This window comes from Myotis nattereri, assembly GCF_964212035.1.
Source record: "Myotis nattereri genome assembly, chromosome: 12".
In the NCBI taxonomy this organism is placed as follows: Eukaryota; Metazoa; Chordata; class Mammalia; order Chiroptera; family Vespertilionidae; genus Myotis; species Myotis nattereri.
Window position 1 is genome coordinate 27,895,264 of NC_138087.1, and position 24,948 is coordinate 27,920,211.

The 24,948-nt window shown below is 39.8% G+C and overlaps 1 protein-coding gene across 1 annotated transcript in view; it reads left to right on the forward strand.

Annotated features, from left to right (window-relative positions):
* Positions 1-24,948, forward strand: part of MPDZ (multiple PDZ domain crumbs cell polarity complex component) — a 177,402-nt gene that overhangs the window by 14,790 nt on the left and 137,664 nt on the right. The window contains exons 2-3 of the mRNA XM_081103221.1: positions 14,589-14,652; positions 16,571-16,737. Of these exons, the coding sequence (XP_080959347.1) occupies positions 14,637-14,652; positions 16,571-16,737 (183 nt within the window). The 5' untranslated portion in view covers positions 14,589-14,636. The remainder of the gene's footprint in view (positions 1-14,588; positions 14,653-16,570; positions 16,738-24,948) is intronic.

Sequence of the window (24,948 nt, forward strand, 5' to 3'; positions counted from 1 at the left end):
CACCCTTGCTTTCCCAAACAAGGCTCAAAGTGGACAAGTGACCTCGGATATAGAGAACTGCCGCAACATCTTAAAATTGAGTTTACCTTAGACCGAGAATCTCCACTTCTAGAGACCCGTCCTAAATAAAGACTTATGGATGCAGATGTTCCCTTCAGGACAGAGGTGGGAGTGAAAAGTTGGAAGTGGCTCATGTTCCACAGCAGGGGCTTTGGAAATTCTGATATGGGGGTCACAGAAAATGCCAAGGAGGGAGAGGACTAACCGGCGGTGTCCACATCTAGGGAAATGAGGTTGCAGAAGGGTGCATGCCTGGAAACCCTCCCCTCCCCATGCACACGTACACATGTGCACATGCACAGGCACCCACACATGCACACATGGGCACAGAAACATAGGTGCACACACAGGACTGGAACGGTGAGCAGCCCTGTCAGGGCTCTCCTCCCTGGAAGCACTTAGTTCTTTACTTGATTCTGAATTACTTTATAATTGACTATGTACTATAATAAACCTTTATTTTTCTTGTCATAAATGTTTTAAAAATTGAAAACTATATGAGGCTGACCCCATTAAGTGGAATTTGCTCCAGTAGGGTTTGGTGCTGACCAAAATCTGATGGTGTGCTTTTATAAGAGCATTTTATAAAGCAGGCTGGGCACTGTGAAAGCATAGCTGTCTGGGACTAGTTAATCTGAAAGTAAATACCTTTTTGCTCTTCTGCTTTTTTTTTTTACTAATCCTCACATGAGGATATTTTTTTCCATTGATTTCTAGAGAGAGCGGAAGGCGGGGAGGAGAGAGACTGAGTAAGAGAGAGGGAGGAAAGAGAAAAAGAAATAAAGAGAAACATCGATGTGCGAGAGATACACCAATTAGTTGCCTTCTGCACAACACATGCTTGGTCTTGACTGGGAATTGAACCTTGATGCTTCGTCCCATTGGCTGATGCTCCAACCACTTAGCAAACCAGCCAGGGCTTGCTTTTCTTTAATATTCTTATTAGAGTCTAGAGCTATGATTTGGTGGAAGGGACTTGCCTTGATGTCAGTCAGACTTGGGTTGGCTTTAAATGTTTGCTCTGTTAAAAAACTTCATGAATGTAAGGGTAAACACTTTATCTCTCTGAGCCTCAATATTCTTACTTGAAATTGGGTGTATCTAATACAAAGTTGTTGTTAGGTTTCAGGGAAATGCATGTGTGCAAACCACATGCTCTGTTTAAGGAGATATGAAAGCTTTTCAAACAATAAAATTAATGGTGGCTGCTTGCCTAAAAATCTCACTTACAGAACTATTTTATACTTTGGAGAAGTCATTATTACAGTAGATGCAATAGCAATCAGTTCTTAAATGCAGTGTTATTAGTTGTTACTGAATAGCAGTTTCTAAAAGTGTCAAATAAATGACTGCTTTCATTTGAGTGTTCCAACCAAGCCTACATTTTAGACATCCAAGGGTGAATATATATTTGAAAACTGTTACCTCTTGAAGGGAGTATTTGGTGATAAATTTGTAACTGAGGAATAAAATTGTTGTTGGTTCTTATTTTTTGTTTTTAATCAGCAAAATGGCATGGAAATTTAAACAGTTTGTTACTTAGGGAATCTACTCAGGATACACACCCAATGTGATTGAGTAAGGCTTTTAAGCCTATAATTTCTTCTCTGCCTGCAAATTTTCTTAGAGCTGAATTAGATTATTTTTGGCTGAAACTTTCAGGTACTTGTTGATGTTTTATTACATAGACTTTCAGTACCCCCACATAATAATGGCTGTAGAAATATGGTTGCTTAATAAAATGCCCAGATTATGTGACCTTGAGAAAGTCATCTCTTTGACCTTGTATTTCCACATCTGTGAAATGTCGTATTAGCAAGTTATGCTTTAGAATGAGTAAGAGCTCACAAAATTTTCTTTTGTCTTCAGATAAGTGAAATTATTAAGCATTAACAATTTATTAAGCATTAATACTTAATTAAGCATTAATAATTTCAGATCAATTTGAAATGACTTCTTCTGGATGAATTTAAGAGTTCTAAATTGCTCCATGAAAAGTATTGCAGAGTGCGGTCAGAGAGAGAGAGAGAGAGAGGTCATTCATGAGCCCTTCTCAGTACACGTGTGGTGCTTCTCAGAGCAAAGAGCTAACACTAAACCTCCTGGGGGTTCAGACCACTGGTCCCCACAGGCATTGTACAGGAAAGGGAAGCAGCCAAGGTAGATGTCGCTCCAATATGCTGTTTTCTTCCCAGAGGATTTCCCGTTAGAAATTTGAGCCTGTCTTTTTCTAAGTAAGGTTTGAAACTTGATCTTTATTCCTGTCCACATTCAGCAAAGGGAAATTATGAAAGGCACAAACTGAATTTAGGAGGCACTGATTGATGGGGAAGGATAAAAATATCTAATTATGTGTAGTTCTTACAGCTCGGTGATACTAAGTAGGCGATATGACAGACGGCACTCTTCATAATTTTTGTAGAAAAGATTCCAGAATGGGAGAAACAGTTTGGAGCATCAATAGGGAAATGGGAGTGGGGGTGGGTGGGTAGTAGAGTTACTTTAAAAGTTATGGGGGAAAGCCCTAGGAACTGATCTTTGGTGAAGGGCATGAACGTGAGGTAGTTGGGTGGGGAAATAAGTTGAAGGTTATAATATTTTGTTCTACCTTCCCACCTCCCAATTCCATAGCTTTGTCCGTATTAGGAAAGTGGTTCCTGTTCACTGTACCTTAGGAGAGTGATTTTCATCTGGTGTGATGCAAGAATTTTGAAAACATTCAATACTAACGGTTTAGTCATGGCACTGACCTCTTTTCCCTTTGATTGTCAAATAAAAAAAAAATGACAGCAGCCAACACAACAATAGCTGTTTGGTGTGAATGAATCAAAATTATACTTAATTTTTTTGTCAGATCAGCAAAAAATTTAAAATATTTTATTCTAGTGCTGTAGAATTTTAGTAATTTATGTGTGCCATGAGATTAAAAAAAAAAAGGTTGAAAATCGCTGTTTTAGGACTTGACCCTGAGGAATCATTCAAGTCGCAACTGACAAATCCACGTATTGTCCTGCCCCACTATCAACATGAAGACCTCACAAACTCAGTGGAAGTGATCTTTGGTGAAGGGCATGAACGTAAGGCAGCTGGGGGGGGGGGATAAGTTGGGAGGGGGCCTGAGGAACGACAGAGGTCTTCTGTACGGTTACCTCCTTCAGCAACCGGCAAGTCCTAGCACAGGGCAGCTGCCAGCCTGTGGGTCTCATGGGGACACGGTGAGTGTCCCTGCTTTTCCTAAGCACCGTGGCAGAGCCTCCCTGGGCCCTCTGGAGAACTGCCCCCTTCCAGGCGGCAAAAGGGCAGGCGGCAGGGACCCACAGTAATTTCTCCGGAGAATTTGTTGGCGGCGGAGGAATGGCACCTGGAATTCTCGGCAGGGAGTTAATCCCTGTGCTCAGTTTTTGTTTCCCCAAGAGTAGAAGGCGGCTGGAATGAGTGCTCTGTGAGCCCCTAGCGGCCTGCTGTTGTTTGCCTGCAAGGACAGCCCCTGGAGGAATGCTCTGCATGATTCTGCCTAAGAAGCATGCGGGCCTGTGGAGTCTTGGTGTTTAGCACTGAAAATGTGGTAACAACGGGCAAACGGCCCAAGAAACCTAAATTCCCCAGAGTTGAACTCGGGAGTGAGAGAGCACAGGAGTCTACATCTTCGGTCTCAGAGGCATCTAAACTAAATCTTTTCTCTGAGTCATCATGTTCCGTGTGAATTAACAGTTGAGGGCCCCTGTCCTGTAAGGCTGTATTAAGAGTGAACATTATAGATAGAAAACATGTAAAAGGGTGTCCAGAGAGAAAATATTGGAATCTATAGTTATCTAACATGTATCTGTGTATTCATTTTGCTTGTTTTTTTTTTTTTTTTTAAATTCTAGATGAGGGTGGAGGAGGAAGGAAATAAATAGAAATAGATCATAGAATAGATTTGTGTACTGTATTAAAAAAATGAAAGTTCAGTCTTTCAAATAGGCAGCTGATTAATAATAGCAGCCAAGATTTTAATTGCAGAGTACATGCTAGTACAACTAATTTGTCATCTAACCATACCTCAGTGAGCTTTAGCTTGCCAGTGAGCTACATGTTTGGGGGGACTAATTCTAAGATTGACTTCATAGTTGGGTGTGAGCAATAAATAAGGGAGCTTAAGTCAAAAGCATCCCAAAATAGAATTAGTTATCCTGGAAGTGACTGTGAATCTGGTAAAATGTCTTTATAAAGCTATTTGTGCTTTAAGGAATCTGCAATTAAGGTAAGAACATGTATACTTTTAGAAAAGACAATGAACCTTTCACCTCAGGCCAACAATCTCAAAAATGAAAGGAAGTAACTTTCAAAACCGAAATAATTTAATGAACATGTTTGTTAGTATACATACATTTGTTGTGTAACTATGGCTATAATAAAATATTTTAACTTCTGTGTTATATATATTTTTCTTTGCAACAGGTTTGGTTGTCCCTAGTAGGAAATTCCTAGGAAAGGAATGAGCTAATATTATTTTTACCAAAATTTGGTTAGCGTACGTGGATTATTGGTCAAAGTAATGATTTTGCTTTATGTATGTCAGCATACTGTAGATTAATATGCTGCTTTCTCATATTAGAGCAGCGATTTTCAACTGATGTGTCACAAGGGGCACACTGGTGTGCCACAAGAATTTTTAAAACATGCAGTGCCTGACTCTTTTAGTCAGGGGCACTGAAGTCTTTTCTCTTAAATTGTGAAATTAAAAAAAATAATAACAGTTAACACAGCAATAGCCGTCCAGTGTCAGTGAAACAAAAGTATACCTTTTTTTTGTCATATTGGCAAAAGAAATATTTTTTGATGTGCTGCAGAATTTTAGTAATTAGTTTATATGTGCCATGAGATGAAGAAAAGTTGAAAAATCTCTGTAATAGAGTATTTTCCTAATTTTTATTATGAAAAATGGCAAATGTAGATTTTAATATGTACATATTTATCTGTGGCATATATTATTTTACACATTTTACAAATATAGTTAAATGATATCAAAATATAGTTATTTTGCAAATCTCAGTTTCATTTTTGAACAATTTTTTTAAAAGATGAGTCTTTTTAAAAAAAATAAATTTTTATTGATTTCAGAGAGGAATGGAGAGTGAGAGAGAGAGAGAGAAACATCAGTGGTGAGAGAATCATTGCTCTGCTGCCTCCTGCATGCTCCCCACCGGGGACTGAGCCTGCAATTCAGGCATGTGCCCTTAACCGGAATCGAACCAGGGACCCTTCAGTCCATAGGCCAATGCTCTACTCACTGAGCCAAACCAGTGAGTGAGTCCGACCCATTATTATTTATTATGAATACAGAAATCTAGATTTATTTCAGCCGCCTTGTTTTTGTGTTTACTGTTACTTTTTTTTTCTGTTCCCCACCTCTCATAGATTATCTGAGTCTTTATTTCATCTTTTTCCCTCCTGGTTTATAAATTCCATATCTGTTTTTTCGTGTTTTTTAAATTTTTGACACACATGTTTGGCTTCTGTTTCTAGTGGAGCTTGCAGTGAAACTATTACTTCTAGCCTCCCATGTCTGGAATATTTTTGGCTAAAAATACCATTATTTAAAATGTTGTTCTCAGTTACTGTGGTTTCATTTATAGAATGAAACCTTATCAGTTGGGTCTAGCCTTGCTATTTCAATAGTGGGTGAATGCTTTGTTTAGTTGAAACCTGATGGCTTTTCTCAGGCACTGATCAAAGTGGAATACTTCATAGTATTTTATTCATCTGCCATAGTAGCGGCTACCCCATGCCTTGTTTTTCCGATGAAATTAAGGATGCTTCATTGTCTCAGTGGTCCTCTCATAGTTGTCTTTGCTTGTAGCTCCTTCAGGACTTGACTGGAAGAAGAGTGTTCACATGGAGGAAGGGTACTTCTTCAGCGGGAGTGCTTGGGGGGATTGCTTTGTGTGGGATTGCTTTGTGTGGGATGTGATGGTATGGTGCTGTACCAAAGCAGGCTGTTTGAAAGGAAGGAAGAGCCTCACACTAATTACCTGTTGCCAGATGGAGTTCATTGTAAGAATGGGTGCCAGTGACTGCATCTTAGGGACCAGTCTGTTTCCATCCTGTTGACTGTGTTGGGTCTCCCAAGCTGTGTTCTTCTGTCTCGTATCAACTGACTTGTTTTGGTCTCTCATAACTCAGGCTGGCATGTGCCTCTTCCTCCTTTACTCATCCTCCTTCAATCTTTTCAACTCTGGCTCCACTAGTTTATTCTCTGAATGTTGCTCTTCTTAAGTTCCCAGAAGAGACTTTAGCCCAGTGGTCGGCAAACTCATTAGTCAACAGAGCCAAATATCAACAGTACAACGATTGAAATTTCTTTTGAGAGCCAAATTTTTTAAACTTAAACTATATAGGTAGGTACATTGTTATTAACTTAATTAGGGTACTCCTAAGGCTTAGGAAGAGGCACACTCAAGGGGCCAAAGAGCCGCATGTGGCTCGCGAGCTGCAGTTTGCCAACCACAGCTCTAGCCCATTCTACCTTTCAGATCAGCACTTAAGATTGTCTTCCTTTGGGTAAGGAGCCCAACCCTTGTTCCACTGGCTCTGGTTGGAGGAGAGGGGCATAGCATAGTGTGTAATAGTGTATTTCTTGGAGCAGGGGCTGTGGGAAAGTTGAAATCTACAGGGTAGGGGCAAAAGCAGGTTTATAGTTGTTCATGGGAAATAATACAGTAACTAATAATACAAGAATAAACTTTATGCATTGCATATTCACAGCTGTAAACCTACTTTTGCCCTTACCTGTTCAATTTGGGTTGCCATAGCAAATACCATAGACTGTGTGGCTTAAATAACAGACATTTATTTCCTCATGGCTCTGGAGGTTGGAAAGTCTGCCATCAGATCTGGCAGGGTTTGCTTTCTGGGAGAACTGTCTGGCTTGTGGATGGTCACTGGGTCCTTACTTGGCTTATCTTTGGTGTTTGCATATGGAGAGACAGGGGAGGAAGGAGGAAGGGAGGGTAGAATGATATCTCTTTCTTTCCTTATAAGGTCTTAGAAGTCTTATCTCCAAATACAATCACATGGAAGGTGAGAGCTTCAACATGTGAGTTTTGGGGGCATACAATTCAATTCATAGCAGCATTATAAGGTACTATAATTCAGCCTTTGAAACTCTTGATAAGGACAGATTTTATTTCTAAAACAGTCATGCCATTGACCTGCTAGTCTTTATATATTCTTTATCTAGGCGATTGGTATTACCATCCAATCAGCAACTTAAGCAGGAGAGCTGGAATTCATGCTGGACTCATCCTCATTACATCCACATCGCCAGGTCCTGTTACTTGTAGCTCTTAATTAATTCTTAAAGTTGTCTCCCATGTTTATTTAATTTTCACTTTCATCTCCATTTTAAAAAATTATCTCTTCCCTGACATTATTTTTTGTCAGTTTCTCTTGCTTCTTACAAGTCTTCCACACCATTTTCAGGGTGGCCTTTCTGAAACAAAACAACTCACTGTACCAAAATAAACTTCAAAATTAAACATGTAAGCTGGTTAAGAATGATATGCAGGGCCCTCGGTCATTTAGTCTGTACCCACCTCTCCAGCCTCATCACCTCTGCCTCTGTCCTTCCTTTTCCTTCAGCCCCAGACCCGGGGTATGAAACTCCTTGCGGTTCTCAGAAGGTGCTGTGCACCCTGGTCTATAGGGGGAAGCGCTTTCATTATTCCTGTCCCTAGTCCTACCTGTTCATCCGGACCCTGTGCAGGGGTCTCAGAAGCTGTTTCTTTCTGGGTCTGGTGTCCTTGTTTTCTTGTGTCTGTTTACTGGTTTTTCCTTTAGTCACTTGGCCTATGAGTTCCCAGACCATGTCCTCAATTCTCTAATTCTTCCACCCAACAACATGCCATTCATGCAGGTAGCCCGTGTATTGTTGAATAGGAATAACAGAATTTGAGGTCTTTTTTTAACCCTGTGACCCCTCCATCCCCTTCCGCATTTTCACTTTGGGCAGGTCTGATTTATCTTTCCATTTTATAAAGGAGGGCAAGGCTGTTAAACAGTATTTAAAGTGTGCTGTAAAGGCAAGGTTCCTTGATACTTGCTTGTCTTTGATGTGCATATGTGTGTGTGTGTGGCGGGGGGGGGGGGGGCAGGGGGTGGTGTAAAATGAGTTAATAAATTCTGTTATTGAAGGAATTCAAAAAATTCATAAATGTTAACTTGAAAATAAAAATATTGTTCATGAATGTTTATTCAATCAAGCCTATAAGAACGAGGGAGACCGAAGGACTTGTATGCATGCATATAAGCATAACCAAGACACTGGGGTGTAGGGGGAGGCCGGGGGAAGGTCAAGGGGGGCAAAAAAAAGGAGACATATGTAATACTCTTTGTAATACTTTAAGCAATAAAACAAAATTTTAAAAAAAAAGAACGAGGGAGACGTTCAGAACAGATGCTAAATGGCTGAGTGTTTTCTGTTGGATGACTGCGTGATCCTTGGTGGGTAGTGGGTGGGTAGTGGGTCATTTCTATGCTTTTGGAGCAATAGTTCATCAGTCGCATTATACTATAATATGAATTTTGACTGAAAGTGTAAAGTTTTGTTGTCATGGCCAGTTGACTTTATGACAAACTGCCTGCAAATGACTACAGCCTTGCCTTTGCCTGCGACCTTCAGGTGGTGCCCGTGCAGCTATGAATGGGACAGACGCTGAATGGAAATGCAGTAACAGATGCTGAGCAGCTTCGACAAGCCGCAACCATTGCAGCAAGCTTTGAATGTTGTATTCCTCTTACAGTCAGAATTAAGAAAACTAGAAAATTGTGTGCATTTGGGACAGTTTCTCTCAGTAGAGTTATTTTTAGCCTAAAACATTTTCACTTGTTAGTTGCCATATAATCTGCATTGGGCAGAATGGTTTGTTTTATGTCTCAAGCACTGATTGTCTACTACATAAAAGCTGTGCGTACACTTACCAGTACAACTTTTTGAAAAGTAAAATGATTAGTCAGTTATTAAGTTTCTGTTTATCAGTAAAACCAAATATTCTATTGGATTTTTATCCTCTGCTGAAACTGGTGTAACCGGCCCATCGTTGGAGAATCCTGTGGTCTCACAGCTAAAGTCTCTAGAGATTTCTAAAGGATTTGGCAGCTCTGTCATTATGTTAAAGTTTTGCAGGAATCATAAAGGCCTTAAAAATGATTTTGAAAATTTGAGGTTTATTCTAAGGTAATATATAGATAAGTAGGGTTTCTGGGTAAAATAATGGATGCCCAGTTAAATTTGCATTTTATTTCTTTTTATTTATTTAAATCTGAGTTGTTTGTTTTTGTACACCTTTGGTTTTTTTTTATTGTCTAAAGTTTTACATATGTCTTCTTTTTCCCCAATTGACCCCCCACCCCCACCCCCGCCATTCCCACTCTGGGCAAGCCCCCACTGCCCCAGTGCCTGTGTCCATTGGTTATGCTAATATGCATGCATACAAGACCTTTGGTTGCTCTCTAACACCCCTCCCCCCACCATTTGTCTCTGGATCTATTCTTGTTCATCAAATTATATTGATCATTATATTCCACATATATTTTTAAATATATTTTACTAGAGGCCCAGTGCACGAATTCGTGCATGGGTGGGGTCCGGCGGGCCCGGCCCCAATCGGGGCGGATCCGGGCCAGGCCTGTTGGGAGGAGGAGATGGCAGGAGGTTGGCTGGCCGCCTGCCCTGATCAGAGCCTGATCCGGGCTGGGCCAGCTCAAGGAAGGGGCCATGGACTATTGGCCAGAGGGCCCCACCCCCAATTGGGGTATGGGGCCAATTGGGGGTGGAGCCGGCCGTGGGGAGAGTCTGTGGGACGGCCAGCCCTGCCCCCCAATCGGGCGGGTTCACTGGCCTCAGTGGGCATCATAGTGACCAGTTGTTTCAGTTGTTTCAGCGTTCCAGTCGCTGGCTTTTTATATATATAGAATTGATTTCAGAGAGAAAGGGAGAAGGGGAAAGAGAGAGAGTTAGAAACATCAATGATGAGAGAGAATCATTGATCAGCTGCCTCCTGCATGCAGCCCGGGCATGTGCCCTTGACTGGAATTGAATCTGGGACCCTTCAATCTGCAGGCCAGTCTTCTATCCACTGAGCCAAACCAGCTAGGGCTAAATTTGAATTTTAGGTAATCAACAACTTAGTGTTTAGTATAAATATGTCCCAAGTATTGCATGGGATATACTTATACTGCAATTTTTTAAATGTATCTGAAATTCAAATTTAGCTAGGAAAGAGGAATAAGAATGGTAAGGTGAATTTTCTTCCTATCAAGAGGCAAGATATTGGAGAAGTTAAATTGTTAATTAACTCTGGGGCCAAATTGCCTGGGCTGAAATCCTGGCTCCATCACTTCTAGTGGTATGTCCTTGGGCAAGTTAGTTAACCTTCCTCTGCTTCAGTTTTCTCAAGTGAGTGGATGAGGTGAGGGCTAAAGGACTTAATTGTGTAATATGCTTTGAACAGGGTCCAGCTTGTGGTTGGTGCTGTGTTTGCTGCTATTATTACTTCTACTTGAGCATTAGTGTTGACTACTTTGTTATTGTATCCACATCTCATTTCTTCTCTTTACTGCCCCTGATTCATCATCCTCACTGGTCACATGAATTGCCCTAAAAAAAAACCCTCAGAACTTGGCATTCTTCTGACATGTATTGTATCTTTTTAAAGTCTTACCCTCTGACTATGACCCACTGTTATCACTCAGACACCCTTCTACTTCCATCTAGTGTTGAGATGGGTAATGAGGGAAGGGTGATAGGGGGCTGGTGAAAGGGTGAGAAGGAGGAGTTGTGTCTACAGTTTGATGGGAGTAGACTCCAGCTCTGCATCTCAAAAATTCTGTGATTACAAATGAGTTTCTTTATACTTAGAACTGAATCCTTGGGATAGGGATATAGGACATAGAAAGGAACACGTTTTTTAAAATCTCTTGTCTCTACCGTGGTTAATAATGGTGAAATCTGGAAAACCACCAAAAAAAAGTCACACATTTATTTTAGGGACATCAGAACAGATCGGACAAGCTGAAATTAATGTTCTATCCCTGTAATCCAGAGGAGTGGCGCTCATCTGAGCGCTAGTGTCAGTGACTTGCAGCTTGAGCCTTTAAAAAAAACCCCACGAAACTATGATAATAAATTTTTTTCTGAAAAAAGGAAGTAATTCTTTTTTCACATAATTGACTTTAGATGAACTCTTGGATGGCAGTGTTTTTCTCAGTTGGGAACTGACTTCTCTTTCTCTGTAGACTCCTTCTCCATCAGTGGGCCTCTAAATTCATAGGGTGCCTCCCCCTCCACCTCAGGCCAATACTGCCTAGCTTTCTGAAGTTAATATTTTATAAGGGAAATAGAGTAGAACCAAATTTTATTGAGTATACCAAGATGTAGATATAATAATAAATTAACACCTATGTATATAATTTTACCCTTTCCAAACTTTATGAATAAATACCATTCATGTGAATTAGAGATTTTCAAGTTCAGAAAAGATAGATAAGCAACTTAAACACATGCAGTAAGTGGTCAGGCTGAAATCATCAGACTCCCTAATCCAGGCTCTTTCATTGCTACCATGCTTCCTATGGGTGAGTTAATTAAATATACCTATGTAGGCTTCTTATATTGGGGTATCTGTACGTACACTTTTTAATTGTCAGACATTAATAACTTTTTTGAGGGGTGGGGAACCTAATTGTATGCTATTTTATGAAGGAATGTTATAGTCTCCTTGTCAGTAAGAATAAAAAATATGACTAGTGTATTTTTAAGATCTTGCTGTATTTTCCCATGAAATCAGGCAATCAGTGCCTGATATTGGACTGCTCATCTACATGGGCTCAGCATTGATCCTGAGTATATATTTCATAGTTACACTTTATGTAGTGATCTGGAAATTGGTGTATTTTATCTCATTTACTCACAATGAGTAAATGTGTTTTCTAGAAGGTTCAGACGCTAGGCCTCTTGCGCAAGCCCACACCACTATTCAACTCCAGGCTGGAGCTAATGCCTTCTTGTTGTGACACTTATTTAGTTATTTATTTTTGTCCTTGCCCAAGGATATGTTTCCATTGATCTTCAGAGAAAGTGAAATGAAATGAAAGGGAGGATGAAGTGTGTGTGGGGGGCGGCTGGGGAGAGAGAGAGAGAGAGAGAGAGAGAGAGAGAGAGAGAGAGAGAGAGAGAGAGGGAAAGAAGAAGGAGGAGGAGGAGGAGGAGGAGGAGAAGAAGAAGAAGAAGGAGGAGGAGGAGGAGGAGAAGGGGGGAGGAGGAGGAGAAGGGGGGAGGAGGAGGAGGAGGAAGAGGAGGAGGAGGAGGAGGAGGAGGAGGAGGAGGAGGAGGAGGAGGAGAGAGAAAAGAGAGAAAGAAAGAAAAAAGAAAAGAAAGAAAGGGACATTATTGATTGGTTGCCTCCTGCACGTGCTCTGACGGGCCAGGGATTGAACCTGAAACTGAGGTACATGCCCTAGACCAGGAATTGAACCTGAGACCCTTCAGTCTGCAGGCCAACACTCTAACCCAGGGGTCCTCAAACTATGGCCCGCGGGCCACATGCAAATACAAATATTGTATTTGTTCCCGTTTTGTTTTTTTACTTCAAAATAAGATATGTGCAGTGTGCATAGAAATTTGTTCATAGGTTTTTTTTAAACTATAGTCCAGCCCTCCAACGGTCTGAGGGACAGTGAACTGGCCCCCTGTTTAAAAAGTTTGAGGACCCCTGCTCTAACCACTGAGAAAAACCTGCCAGGGTGAGGGCACATTTTAAAACAGGTGCCAGTGGTTGAGCTGTTTGAAATGGAGTTGATGTTTTAAATAGTATATTCTAAATTGAAGGAAAGTCAGTAAGTACTGTTTGCTGTTATTACACAGCTGATTTCAGGCATTGATGGTCTATGCGTGTGTCCATATACATCACATACTTTCATTCCTTCTAAATGCATTTTCTCTTAAAGAAATAACACTTTTGTTCCTTTTCAGGGAGATTCATTTTCTCCACTGAAGGAATTATTGACTGTTTCCTGTAAGACAGAGGGTACCTGTGTCTATGGAGACATTGTGCAAAATTGTTGGACAGCAAAGACTAACGATGGGTTGATGATGTGGGCATTGTCAGTGGATATCTGAATTAATACTTTAAACTTTCTAGATAAGCATTGTTAACGAAAGATGAGAGCTGTGTTAATTGAAGGAGTTGAGAAGTTTTTTTATTTTTTTTGATGGGAAGGAAGAGGATATTATAGTCAGGAGGGTATTTTGAAAACCTTTGAAGAATCTTCTTTTATTTAACACTCTTGTACTCAGTTTTTCATCTCTGCTTTCATGTATTATATTCCAGTGACTTACATTCTGCTTGGGTGTCACAGTTCATTTCTACTTGGGATATTTGGACTTGCCTCCCCAGTTAAGACTGAGTATTCAAGGCCAGGGTCACCTCTACTTTTTATGTTGTCATTTTTTTGCCCACAGAATTTCTCATGCAGAGTCTAGTAAGCTTGCTCTGTAGGTAAGGATTTTTCAAGGAATCCAAGATTTTTGTGCACTGTGTTGAAGAGCTCTTAAGGAAAGATTTGGATACGTCTGTCATTTTCTTTAAAAGATATTTCATACATTTTGCCTTATTTTGCAAGTATTTCCTGCAAATAAAAGATAATTTTGAATTAGTCCTAAAATGATCACTTTTTTGGCCTATTAGGAAACTGTCTTTTAAGTCAACAAGATTTTAATGGTCAAAGGAATTATAATAGCATCAAGTGCTTTTTATAATATACTTGGGGCCCATTGCACGAATTCGTGCACCTTGAGAGGAACTTTGGGCCTCGAGGCTGCAGTGGGCACAGGGGTGGGTCTTGGCCCATCCTGCCACGTTCCCCAGTCCCATCTCTGCTGGCAGCCCTGCTCCCGCACTGCCGCTCCTACATGCTGACAGCACCAGCCCGCTTGCACCTGCTTACAGCGCGGAGCGATTGGGGCCGGCACCAGCAGTGGGTGTGAGCGCGGCCAGCACCGTCAGCAGGTGTGAGTGGTTGCCCGCAGGGGTGATCGGGGCTGGCAGCCTGAGTGATCACACAGACAGCGCTGAGTGATCGGGACCGGCACCGGGCACTGGCAGCAGGTGCAAGTGGCGGCTCCAGCGCCAGCAGTGGGTGCGAGCGGGGCCGGCGCCGGCAGCAGGTGCGAGCGCCGGTTGGGACTGTGGCACACAGGAGGGAGCAAAGAATTTTCAGTAACCACCAGAGGTTCACTCCCAATGACAGTGACCAGCACCCTACCGTGGTCTGGCGCCCCCGCTCACCTGCTCCACCATCCCGCCGCAGCCAACGCCCGCCATGTTCCATGCTCTGCTGCCTGCTGCCAATGCCCACCATGTTCCACGCTCGCCCCCTGGTGTTCAGTGAACGTCATAGCGACCGGTTGTTTGGTTGGTCAGTTGTCCAGACGTTCGGTCTATTTGCTGATAAAAATAACCATTTCATTCTATTTCTTTTTTCCCTAGAGTTCTGTTTTGGTTGCTGTATAGAGAACACTGAACTTCGAAAATAAAATGTTAGAAACGATAGGTAAGATCTATTCCTTTCTATTTTTATAAAAATTGAAACTCATTCCACTAGGATCTTTGAAAAACAGTATATTCTATATAACAGAATTCTATCTTTCGTAACTTAGTTTTTAAAAGTCTTTATCTTCTAGCATGATAGTAGGTAATGTGTTCCTATATTTGGAAAGTTTTATCTGAAGTGTTACAAAACATTTATAAGCAAAAGTTAAAAGCACATGAGATGTTTTACTTATTATGGGTTTTATGCTTAATGTAAACCCACTTCTCCTGTATGAACCTAATGTTGGCTCATGTTTATTTTTGAATAGCACCAGAAAGTTTAACAGTATTTTTAATACTGAAAAAGATAATTTCCAATGCCATATTTTTACTTTATAGCAGGTAAGATACTACTGAGTGCTTGCTTTTAAGTTGCTAAAGATAAGTAACAAAAACGTAGGCTGACAAGCTTCAGTGATGATAGAAGGCAGTTTAATTTCTACATGAGATTATTTAAGTTGAAATATTCAGATTTCCCCAGATCATGGGTTAATTTTTTTATACTGTTATTTAGCTGTAGAGAAGCTGGTTTGTGGAACTAGTTTTGGGGTGTGTCAGGTATGGTACCCCCAGTTGCTGTTGTCCCTCCTCTGACACCACAGTCCGCACCTACTGCAGGGAACCCCTCAGGTGTGAGTGTGGAAAGGTATCTGGATTCTGTCTGGCACCTTGATGAGTGCTGCTGGTGTCCTGACAGCTGTGTGTGTTGAGGGGTAGGGTGGGAGTGGGTGGTAGAAAAAGAAGGAACTGTTTTTCTGATCATGGGAATCATTACTGTGACTTTTGTTCCTAGTGCCGTGCCAGTAATGAAAATGCATGGAGCACAGTGCACGATACACACCCCTTATCATTAAAAAAGAAAATGCACCCATTTGATACTAAAGTCCCACATGATAAAGACTGCTCTCCACATAGGAAACCTCCTCACAAGAAAGTGGAGAGCAATGGGGACATTTAAAATTAAATTATTTCTTTCTAATTTTTATTCTGCAAGTTGTTACTAAATTGCACACCTTCCAAGAAGTGACAGGGGAATTAGTACTAGATTTTTATTCAGAGATACCATAGGAAATATGACCCAGAATAAAGTTCTCATGTGTCTCTTTATCATTATTTGCTTTTAAAATTCTGCATATGAGTAAATATTGTTTGTTTAAATTTGTATATGTTTGTAAACTCGAAGTCAACATTAATTCGTGTTTTAATTTCCAATTTCTGTATAATTCCACCTTTAATATTATACATAAAAAGTGTTTCTGGTGATAAAGGATATATAATAATGCAATAATGCATATGTAAATTTGCTATTTAAATTTTTGGAAAAACAGTTGAAGTATTAAAAAGTGGTGCTTTTGAAGAGATATGCATTATTGTGATATATTTTCAAGTAAATTCTCAAGTATAGAATGCTTTGCTCTTAAGATATGAAATTGTCATATTTTGGATGTTATAACATTATCCACATTCACTTATTTGTGAGTTAATTATATTTCTGTTTTTTCTTATGTGTAAATGAAATTTTAAAAGGTGAAAATGTCAGCATTTGCAAGATCCCAGAGCATTTAGTTTTCAGTAGTTTTTATTAAAAAGTTCAAATAGCTGGCTTTAGAACTCAAATATACTTTATCCGAATTAGTTTCTGTACTTTACAATTAGCTGCGTGTAGCCTATACTCTATAACTCCTGCTTCCCAACAGACTCTTAGGAGAGACCTCAAGGTTTGAGGGACATGTTTATAGTGACACATTTCAGTCCCTCTTTTTTTTTTCTGAGTCAGTTTTATGGTCTCAAAAGGAACAGTTTTAGGATGTCTATGAGCATGGGTTGATGTGCGCGTGTGTTTTGATCCTGTTATTGACGGGTGCTGCTCTTTGGTGTAGACAAAAGCCGGGCCCTGCAGGCAGCAGAGCGCTTGCAAGCCAAGTTGCGAGAGCGTGGGGATGTGGCAAACGAAGACAAGCTGAACCTTCTGAAGTCGGTCTTGCAAAGCCCACTCTTCAGTCAGATTCTGAACCTCCAGACCTCTGTACAGCAGCTGAAAGACCAGGTAGGACATCCTTCACCCAAAGCAGGCGTCCACGGGATGGCACAGATCTTGGGAAAGGCTTGTGTGGTTCTGAAAAGCTGATTTTTGTATGTGTTAATGAATAGTTAATGAAGTCATTTAAACCTCCAAACGAGACACTCAGATTCACTGTGGCTTTCCCCCCCTAGTTATTTTTATAAAGGCTGTTGCTGTATACTGTAGATGATATGACATTGTGTTGAAAGCTGTGTGAATGCTAAAGAATGAGCCCCTACAGGAGGAGGGGGTAATAGAATATGTTTAGGGTGGATGGCTGTAGACTTGGTTTCCATCATCACCACAGCTCATTGTTCCTGTGGTCTTGCTCTTTCAGATTCAGACATTCAGTACACTCACAAGATTTCAGATAAGCCTGGATTTGCATGTGTAATCGTGTGTGAGGAAGGGAAATCACCTCTATTTTGACAGTAAAAGGAATAATTACATTGTCATCAGTTAGAGGAACTGCAGTTCTCACTTCTTAAAGAAGTGTAAGTAGCAATTCCTTTCGTGACAGCATCAGATGGTGACAAACACTGGAACTTCTAAATGTAACAACACAGTATTTTTTTCTGTAAAAATTATGAGCATTAAAAAGTCCTAGCATTTATATTAAAACCGAAACATATCACAATGACAGAATGAAAATTGAAGTCAGCTGTTCTTTGAATTTACTTATTTTAATTGCCATTTCTCAGGGTTTAAAGAATATATTTTTAAAATTGTTATTATCCTCACAAGGCTTAAAGTCAGTCAGTGCCTCCATTCCAAGCTAACTCCCATTCTAATATTTTTCACATTACTTTAATGGTGATGGATGACTTGCTAGCAATCATTCTGCCTTAAAAGGTGAAAAATGAAACTTGAAGACTAGTTTTATAATTCAGTGAAAGTTCAGCTCCAGTGGAAAAAAAAAAAAAACCACAAAAAAAACTAAAAAGAATGGGCCAAATGCAAAAAGAACCAATAGTAGCGATAGAGAAGGAATTTGTTTAATGTCATGAAAGTTCTTAATCTATATATTTTGGTAGCCAAAACATCAGGAAGAATATTTAAAAATCTTTTTCTCTAGTGAGTTTCTATGTAGTGATTTTTAAAGTCATTATCATGAATTAAGAAGAAGGTATGTTTTTGTTATACTCAGTCGTATTTGTCCCCTTTGCAAGTTATTGTAAAGATTGGTTTTAGGTGCTCGTTTTCAGAATGGATGGGCAAGGTTTTGGAGAACCAATATCCTGAATGTAGGTGTGATTATGATGTGGAAAACTACCTGGTTATTATTCAGAGTGTGTGAAGTTGAGCAGATGTCTTCTCCCTTTATTGTAGTACGAAGGTATGATTAGAATGAGAGGAAAAGTTGAAACAAAAAGTACTAGTAAGTATGTCAGGAAATACTACAAGCCCAATGAGATAACTGACAAAATACCCCTTCTAGTCATCTCATGTAAGCGGAATAGTGTTTGTACTTACCAGGTCTATGGAAGGGAGGGAAAAAGAGGCCTATTTGTTGTGGAGTTTGTTTTACCATTTCCAGGTAGAAGTAGGATATGGGCCCCACATGATTCAGCTGCATCCTCCTTGGGAATGTATGGCACGCAATACTAGATGCTGATACATTTCAGAACTAAGTAAGCTGTGAGTTTGGTGAATTCTATAGGCATGTCTTATGTGCCTTTGGACTTTTGGCTCTTTGTTCACCTGTCCAAGTACTGTAAGGGGCCAAGGAGGACCATGTGGCCGACACCCTGTTTATCACAACAGCTTAGAGAGATTAGACTAGAACTAGAATTCGTCCTTTCATAACCCTTTTTTAACTCTGCAACCTGTCTCACATCATCCACTCTCCCCCAAAGGCAGGTGCTTAGCTGATAAAAGTTTGACTTCTGTTAAAACCGCTGATAAGTTCTCAGTTGTTTTGAATTGTCACTTTAGTCTCCATTCTTTACTAATTCAACTTCATTTGTTTATTGAACCAGATTTTTTTTTCTTGTATGACTAGAGTAACATTTCAAAAATTTCTATTATTTTTTGTTTTAAAGTTTAAACAAAAATATTCTAAACTTTATGTTAGATTTAAATTTTCCATATAGTTTTCCAACTAGTAATTTGTTAATATTTGTAGTTTAATTAGTGCATCAAAGGAATGAAGTTTTTTTGTGCTTTGAAAGCAGTAGCTACACAGATCTGATCAATGGCTAGCTTTTGTTTAGGCTGGTCCTAAATTATCTTTTCAGGGGTATCTTTTTATATGCACAATAGGTGCAAGTGACTATCACCATCTTTTTTAGTATTGGTATATTGGATCCCTCTGATTTTTCTTCACCATAATTCTCCTGTCTTTTCAAAAATCAAAGGAAGTGAATAATTCAAAAGCTTAAGGTAAATGCAGCATATTGGAGAACATGATCATATTGTTGCTTTACCGACAGATGCTGACATGCCATGTTGAATTAAGCCTAGTATTTCTTCCCCTCAGATCCTCCTCATTACTTCTATTCAATAATGTTTAATTTTTCTAATTTGCTCTTCAGTATTAAGACTGCCCTTAGATATCAAACTGTTTCCCTTTGGCAAATTAAGCACTTGACAGGTGTGTAACTGAGAGGGCAAAGAAAGCCATGCCCTGCAGGGATGTGCTATTTAAATATTGTCAGAAATATTAACAGGTCTGAGAGTATAATTGATGCCTCTGTTTAACTCTGCCACACTGTGTATTGTTCTCACCGCCAGCTAAAAGGATGTGTGCTATTAAACCTGAATAATCGCTAATGGCTCCAGTTTATTTCCTACTGCATGATTCCTGTTAAGTGAAGAGAAGGAGAAAAGAGAAATGGGACTGTGTGTCAGTGATCTGTCAAGTACAAATTCTGCTGGCGTGTCCTCCCTGTCACCTAGCCGTCACAGCTAAGAACTGCGGAGCTCAATGTGTATTCATGACAAAAATCCAGCCATTGCGGGGCAAATAAACACATTAGCAGTTTGATAATAGGAATTTGTCAGCCATGAGAAAATTGGATTTGCATATTTATTCTATGATGTTTCTCCCGTGCAGTATAGGTGCATGTTACTTTCTTGATGAATTAATTGCTTTGCCATATGAATTGACCACAGGCACGAAATCAAACATCTTTTACCCTGAGTTATTTGTAAGAAAACTGTGGATTAAAATTATTAATTTTTTAAAATTTTATTTATTAAGTTGATTGGGGTGACATTGGTCAACATGAACATATAGGTTTCAGGTGTGAGTTTCTGTGTTACAAGATCTGTGTACTGCACCATGTGCCCACCACCCAAAGTCAAATCTTCTCCTGTTACCTTATATTAGGACCCCATCTCCCTCCACCCCCTTCTGCTGGGGTCCAACCCCAGCGGGTCCAGGGGTCCCCAAAGGTGTGGACGGAGTCGGCGAAGAAGGAAGGACACGGAGACAGTGTTCAGTTGATCAGCAGCCTAGCCAGGATCTCCAGCCAAGTTCTGGTCTGGATCTCCAGCGAAGTTCTGCTTAGGATCTCCAGCCAGGTTCTGTCCAGGTTCTCCAGCAAGGTTCAGTAGCCAGGTTCTAGTCAGGTTCTCTTGCCAATTTCTGTAGTCAGGTTCAGTCCAGGATCTTTTGCCATGTTCTCTCGCTAGGTTCTGTCTCTAGGTTCTGAGGCTGGTTTCTGTCCAGGATCTTTTGCCATGTTCTCTCCAGCGAAGTTCTTCTGTCTCTAGAGAACGTTCTGTGTAGGTTCTGTGCCTAGGTTCTGTCTCTCTTCTGTCTCCTCACATCTGTGTCTTGCTGTCTTATTACATCTTTATTTATACCAGTTGATTCAATCCTATCAATCTCTATTACAAAGGTTAGGGCGTTTCTTATCTCCATTCCAGGGAGTAAAGATTATGTAGCTTAAGCATGATTGTTCGTAGTTAAAGTGATTAATTACCCACCTGGCACTTAGTTAAGAGGTTTTATTCCCTCCCTAACTTCCGGGGAAAATCCCTACCTGGGGAAACAACCTTTCTCAGAGACCTTAGTTAAAACACATAGTGCCAAGAAGGTGAGAAAACATTTTAAGAACAGTATGCCATATATGCCAGGTCCCTTGAAACAGCAAGCATGGACCGGCTCCCGGCACCCTTCCCTCTGGCAACCACCACACTGTTGTTTGTGATCATGAGTTTCAGTTTTATATCCCACATATGAGTGAAATCATATGGTCTTAGCTTTTTCTGACTGATTTATTTCACTTAGCATGACGTTCTCACGGTCCATCCGTGTTCATAGAAATTTGGGACTAATATTTTAAAGTTTATATTGCTGAGTTTTTCTTTTTTAAGTTATGGCAACAGAGACCAACAGTAAGATTGAAGAAATGATGTGGGTAATTCATGTTACAAGAGCTGCTGATGTGGGAACCAAGCTCCGAGGCTCTGAATATTTTAGAGGACTCTCCTTGTAATGATTTTCAGGTTTTTTTTGGAGAGTAACACTCTCTTTTTTGTTTTTGGTCTTGTTGTTTGATATTTCCATGCTTCTGGTTCATTCAGCTTTCTCCCAGAAAAGTCTTGGCTCCTATACATATCATCTAGAATTAGATGCATAATGCATATATACACAAAATTAAACCAGATTTTTCTAAATTTTTCCTTGAAAATTTTGACATCACTTGAAAAAGCTAGGGAGATACTGACTTAACATAAAATCAAGTTGGAAATTACTCTTTTGTGTTAGTGAACATTATTATATTCTTTTTCATTTTTATGCTTTTTAAACATACAATTTTATGTATTTCAGAGAGGGAGGGAGAAAGGGAGCTAGAGAGAGAGAGAGAGAGAGAGAGAGAGAGAGAGAGAGAGAGAGAAAGAAACATCAATGATGAGAGAAAATCATTGGTTGGCTGCCTCCCGCACGTCCCTACTGGGAATCGAGCTCACAACACAGCATGTGCCCTGACCAGGAATCGAACTGTGACCTCCTGGTTCATAGGTTGACACTCAACCACTGAACCACACCAGCTAGGCTCATTTTTATTCCTGGAATATGATCTTCATGGTATGAATTTTTGGTTTGCATTTCTATGTTTCTAAGTTTTTCCTCAGTTTGGTTTCTAAGACTTACCTGCTTGGTTTATATTTCTTTGTTTCCAAGTTTTACTGTTCACATTCCAAAAACAAATTTGACAAAACTTCTGATGGCAAACATGTTGCCTAACAGGTGATGCAAAGATAAATCTACACAAAGATCAAATAAAAATATCAGAGAAGTAGATATTTCTAGGACCTTGGTTTACTAAAATTGAGTATATCTTTTAATTTCCATTTCCCAGGGGTAAAGACAAAACAAAATGAAACGAAAAAGCTGGAGAATTATTTATTGCTTGGTGTGAGACCTCATTCAGTGAACCAAATTTTCCCTTGACAGTGGAAGGGTTATCTCAGGGATGCTTTATAAAAGAAGGCTCATAATCATTTATTAATAAACCTTTACTGAACACCTGAAATAAATAAACTATAGTGAATAAATAAGATGGAGGTTCTTGTTATCCAGACAGGAAAACAGAACATATATATATTCTTATGTAATCGAATAGAAAAACAAGAAGGCAGGTGGTATGAGAGGAACAGATTGCTAACTTTGACTTGAAGTTCGCACTGGAGATAGCATGTAAGATGGACCTTGAAGAGAGATTAGGAGTTTTCTGCAGAGATGGGAGAAATTATTTAGGTGGTGGGAACAGTGTTTACATGGGTATAGAGCAGTTCTCAGCTGGGTGTGATTTGACATTCTCCCTTCCTAGGGGACATTTGGCAATGTCCGGAGACATTTTTGGTTGTCCTAATTTGGCGATGAGGACGGCATGCCGCTGGCATGGTGAACACCCACCCTCGCTGCACATAACAACCCTCCTAAACAGAACAGTCGAGTCTATAAAGTGTTCAGGACTGAGGTTGCCAAACTGTAAAATAGTCACATGCAGACTTGTATTATCAGAGAAATTGAATATATGCAGGTTATTGCCAAGAGAGGAAACTTTCCGGCCAGATTGTGAAGGATTCTGTAATTTAAGGTTTTGTCTTTTAAACCATCTTTGCTCTTTTGCATTCAGCTTTCTGTGTCAAACTTCATTGTATCAAGTTGAAATTGTATTAATTCTATCTTCTGACCGTTCCATTAGATATAATATTTTAACAATCGCATTTTTTTTTATTTCTCTAAATTAAAAAAAAAATGTAGTAAAAGACACATAATATAAAATTAAGGTCAGAGTTTTAATAACAGTTTGATAGATAAGAGCTTCAATTATAATTGTAAAATACATTAGTTGGTCTCCTAAGAGATGATTCTTTCATCTTTCTAAGAATGAAATACACTAAGAATACACACTAAGATTACATCACATTCTAATTTATAAAAGCGATGGCTTTTCTGCCAGAATGTGCATGAGGGAATGTACACCCTGTTTTATTTTCTCTGGTACTTTGTCTTCAAACAGGAGCAACTTTTAGGGAACCTTGAAAAATAGGTAGTCCGTCTGTGTTTCAGAGAATCACTTTCAGATACGTGATACCAGCGAGGGTGCTGGATGGAACTCACTGTTCTGGGGCATGCCTGCAGGGCCACCATTCTACAGGCACATGTGTGTAAGACTTCTCAATCCAGCTCATGGCCAGAGTGTTGTGGTATCTGCTACGTTTAAGCCATAGCATCAGTGGTTCTGATAATTTCTTATATTTAGCTTTTTACAATTGATGGAGAGATGAGAATTTTGATAGCTGAGCCTTTTGTTGCTCTGTCTTTGACTTTGGAAATCACAAAGATACTGTTTTGTGCCATTCGTGTCTCCAAGGGCAGAAATGCCTGTTTCCTCAGCTTTATGTTACTCCTTATGTAAATGACAGAAACATGCCCCCTCTCTCTGTGGTTTCTAAGTGGAGATGGAAGTGAAGCTGATTCATCCGTAGGCTTGCAGTGACTTCTGTCTCTCAAAATGTGTAAGTTAAATTATGACTTGGTGTCGGTAAGGGGAGGGGGACAGAAAGAAAGAAGATATGGCCCTGGCTTGTTTGGTTCAGTGGATAGAGCGTCGGCCTTCAGCTTGAAGGGTCCTGGGTTCGATTCCGGTGAAGGGCACATGCCTGGGTTGTGGGCCCAATGCCCAGTAGGGGTCGTGCAGGAGGCAGCCAATCAGTGATTCTCTCTCTCATCATTAATGTTTCTTTCTCTCTTTCCCTCTCCTTTCCTCTCTGAAATCAATAAAAATATATTAGAAAAAAGAAAGAAAATAGGCCTTGACCCCATTAACAGGAATTATCTAAAAACCAGAGTAGAATTTGCCCCAGTTCATATAGCTTGTGAGAATGAAAAGAGGTTTTTCTTATCCCTGAAATGGTTTTACTTTTATGGGAGATCATTGCAGCCGCGTACCAGAAAAGCGTCTGTGTCTTGAGACTCTGAAGTACATGGTCTAAGAGAAGTTTAAAGAAAAGAAGTGATTCTTATGTTTCTACATTTACCATAAAGTTTATTTACTGTAGGAATTTCAAATACTTTATTTTTGGTACAATAACAGCTTTTAAATGTTTGTTCCTTTAACTAAACGTTTGTAAATATAGAGCCTTTGAAAGGACTGAAATTCTTGTTTTATGCTGGGCAAGAGGCACTGTTCAAGCTTTTTATACAGTGCTGGATTAAAATGCAACACCATCTTGCCATTGGGTATGCATGTGTGTCTGAAACAGCAAATGGTGTTAATTGTGTGGTGTTTTTGTGACACAGTTAAATGCTCTTTGGAGGGAAAAAATGTGAAATTTACTGGGTATAACCTAAACGAGTTTTTTTTAACCCAAGAATTTAAGAATAGTTAGCTTACCTTTGAAGCTATTGCAACAATAACAGTTACCTTTATGAAGCCCTCATGTACTATGGACTTTGTCTCATTTAACCAGTCCATCTGCTCAGAAGTAGATTGGGGTTATCTCTATTTTGTCCAGCGAGGAAAATGGGGTTTAAAGATGTTATGTATTACAGTCCCACGACTATTTGTAACTACCAGTTTGTACATCTTAATTCCTTCAGTTCTTTTCACCATTTCACCAACCTCCCTCACATCTAGCAACCATTAAAATGTTCTCTGCATCTAAAAAAAGAAAAAGAAAAAGAAGGAAAGATGTTATGTAACTTAATCTGGACCACAAAATTATTCATTGGTC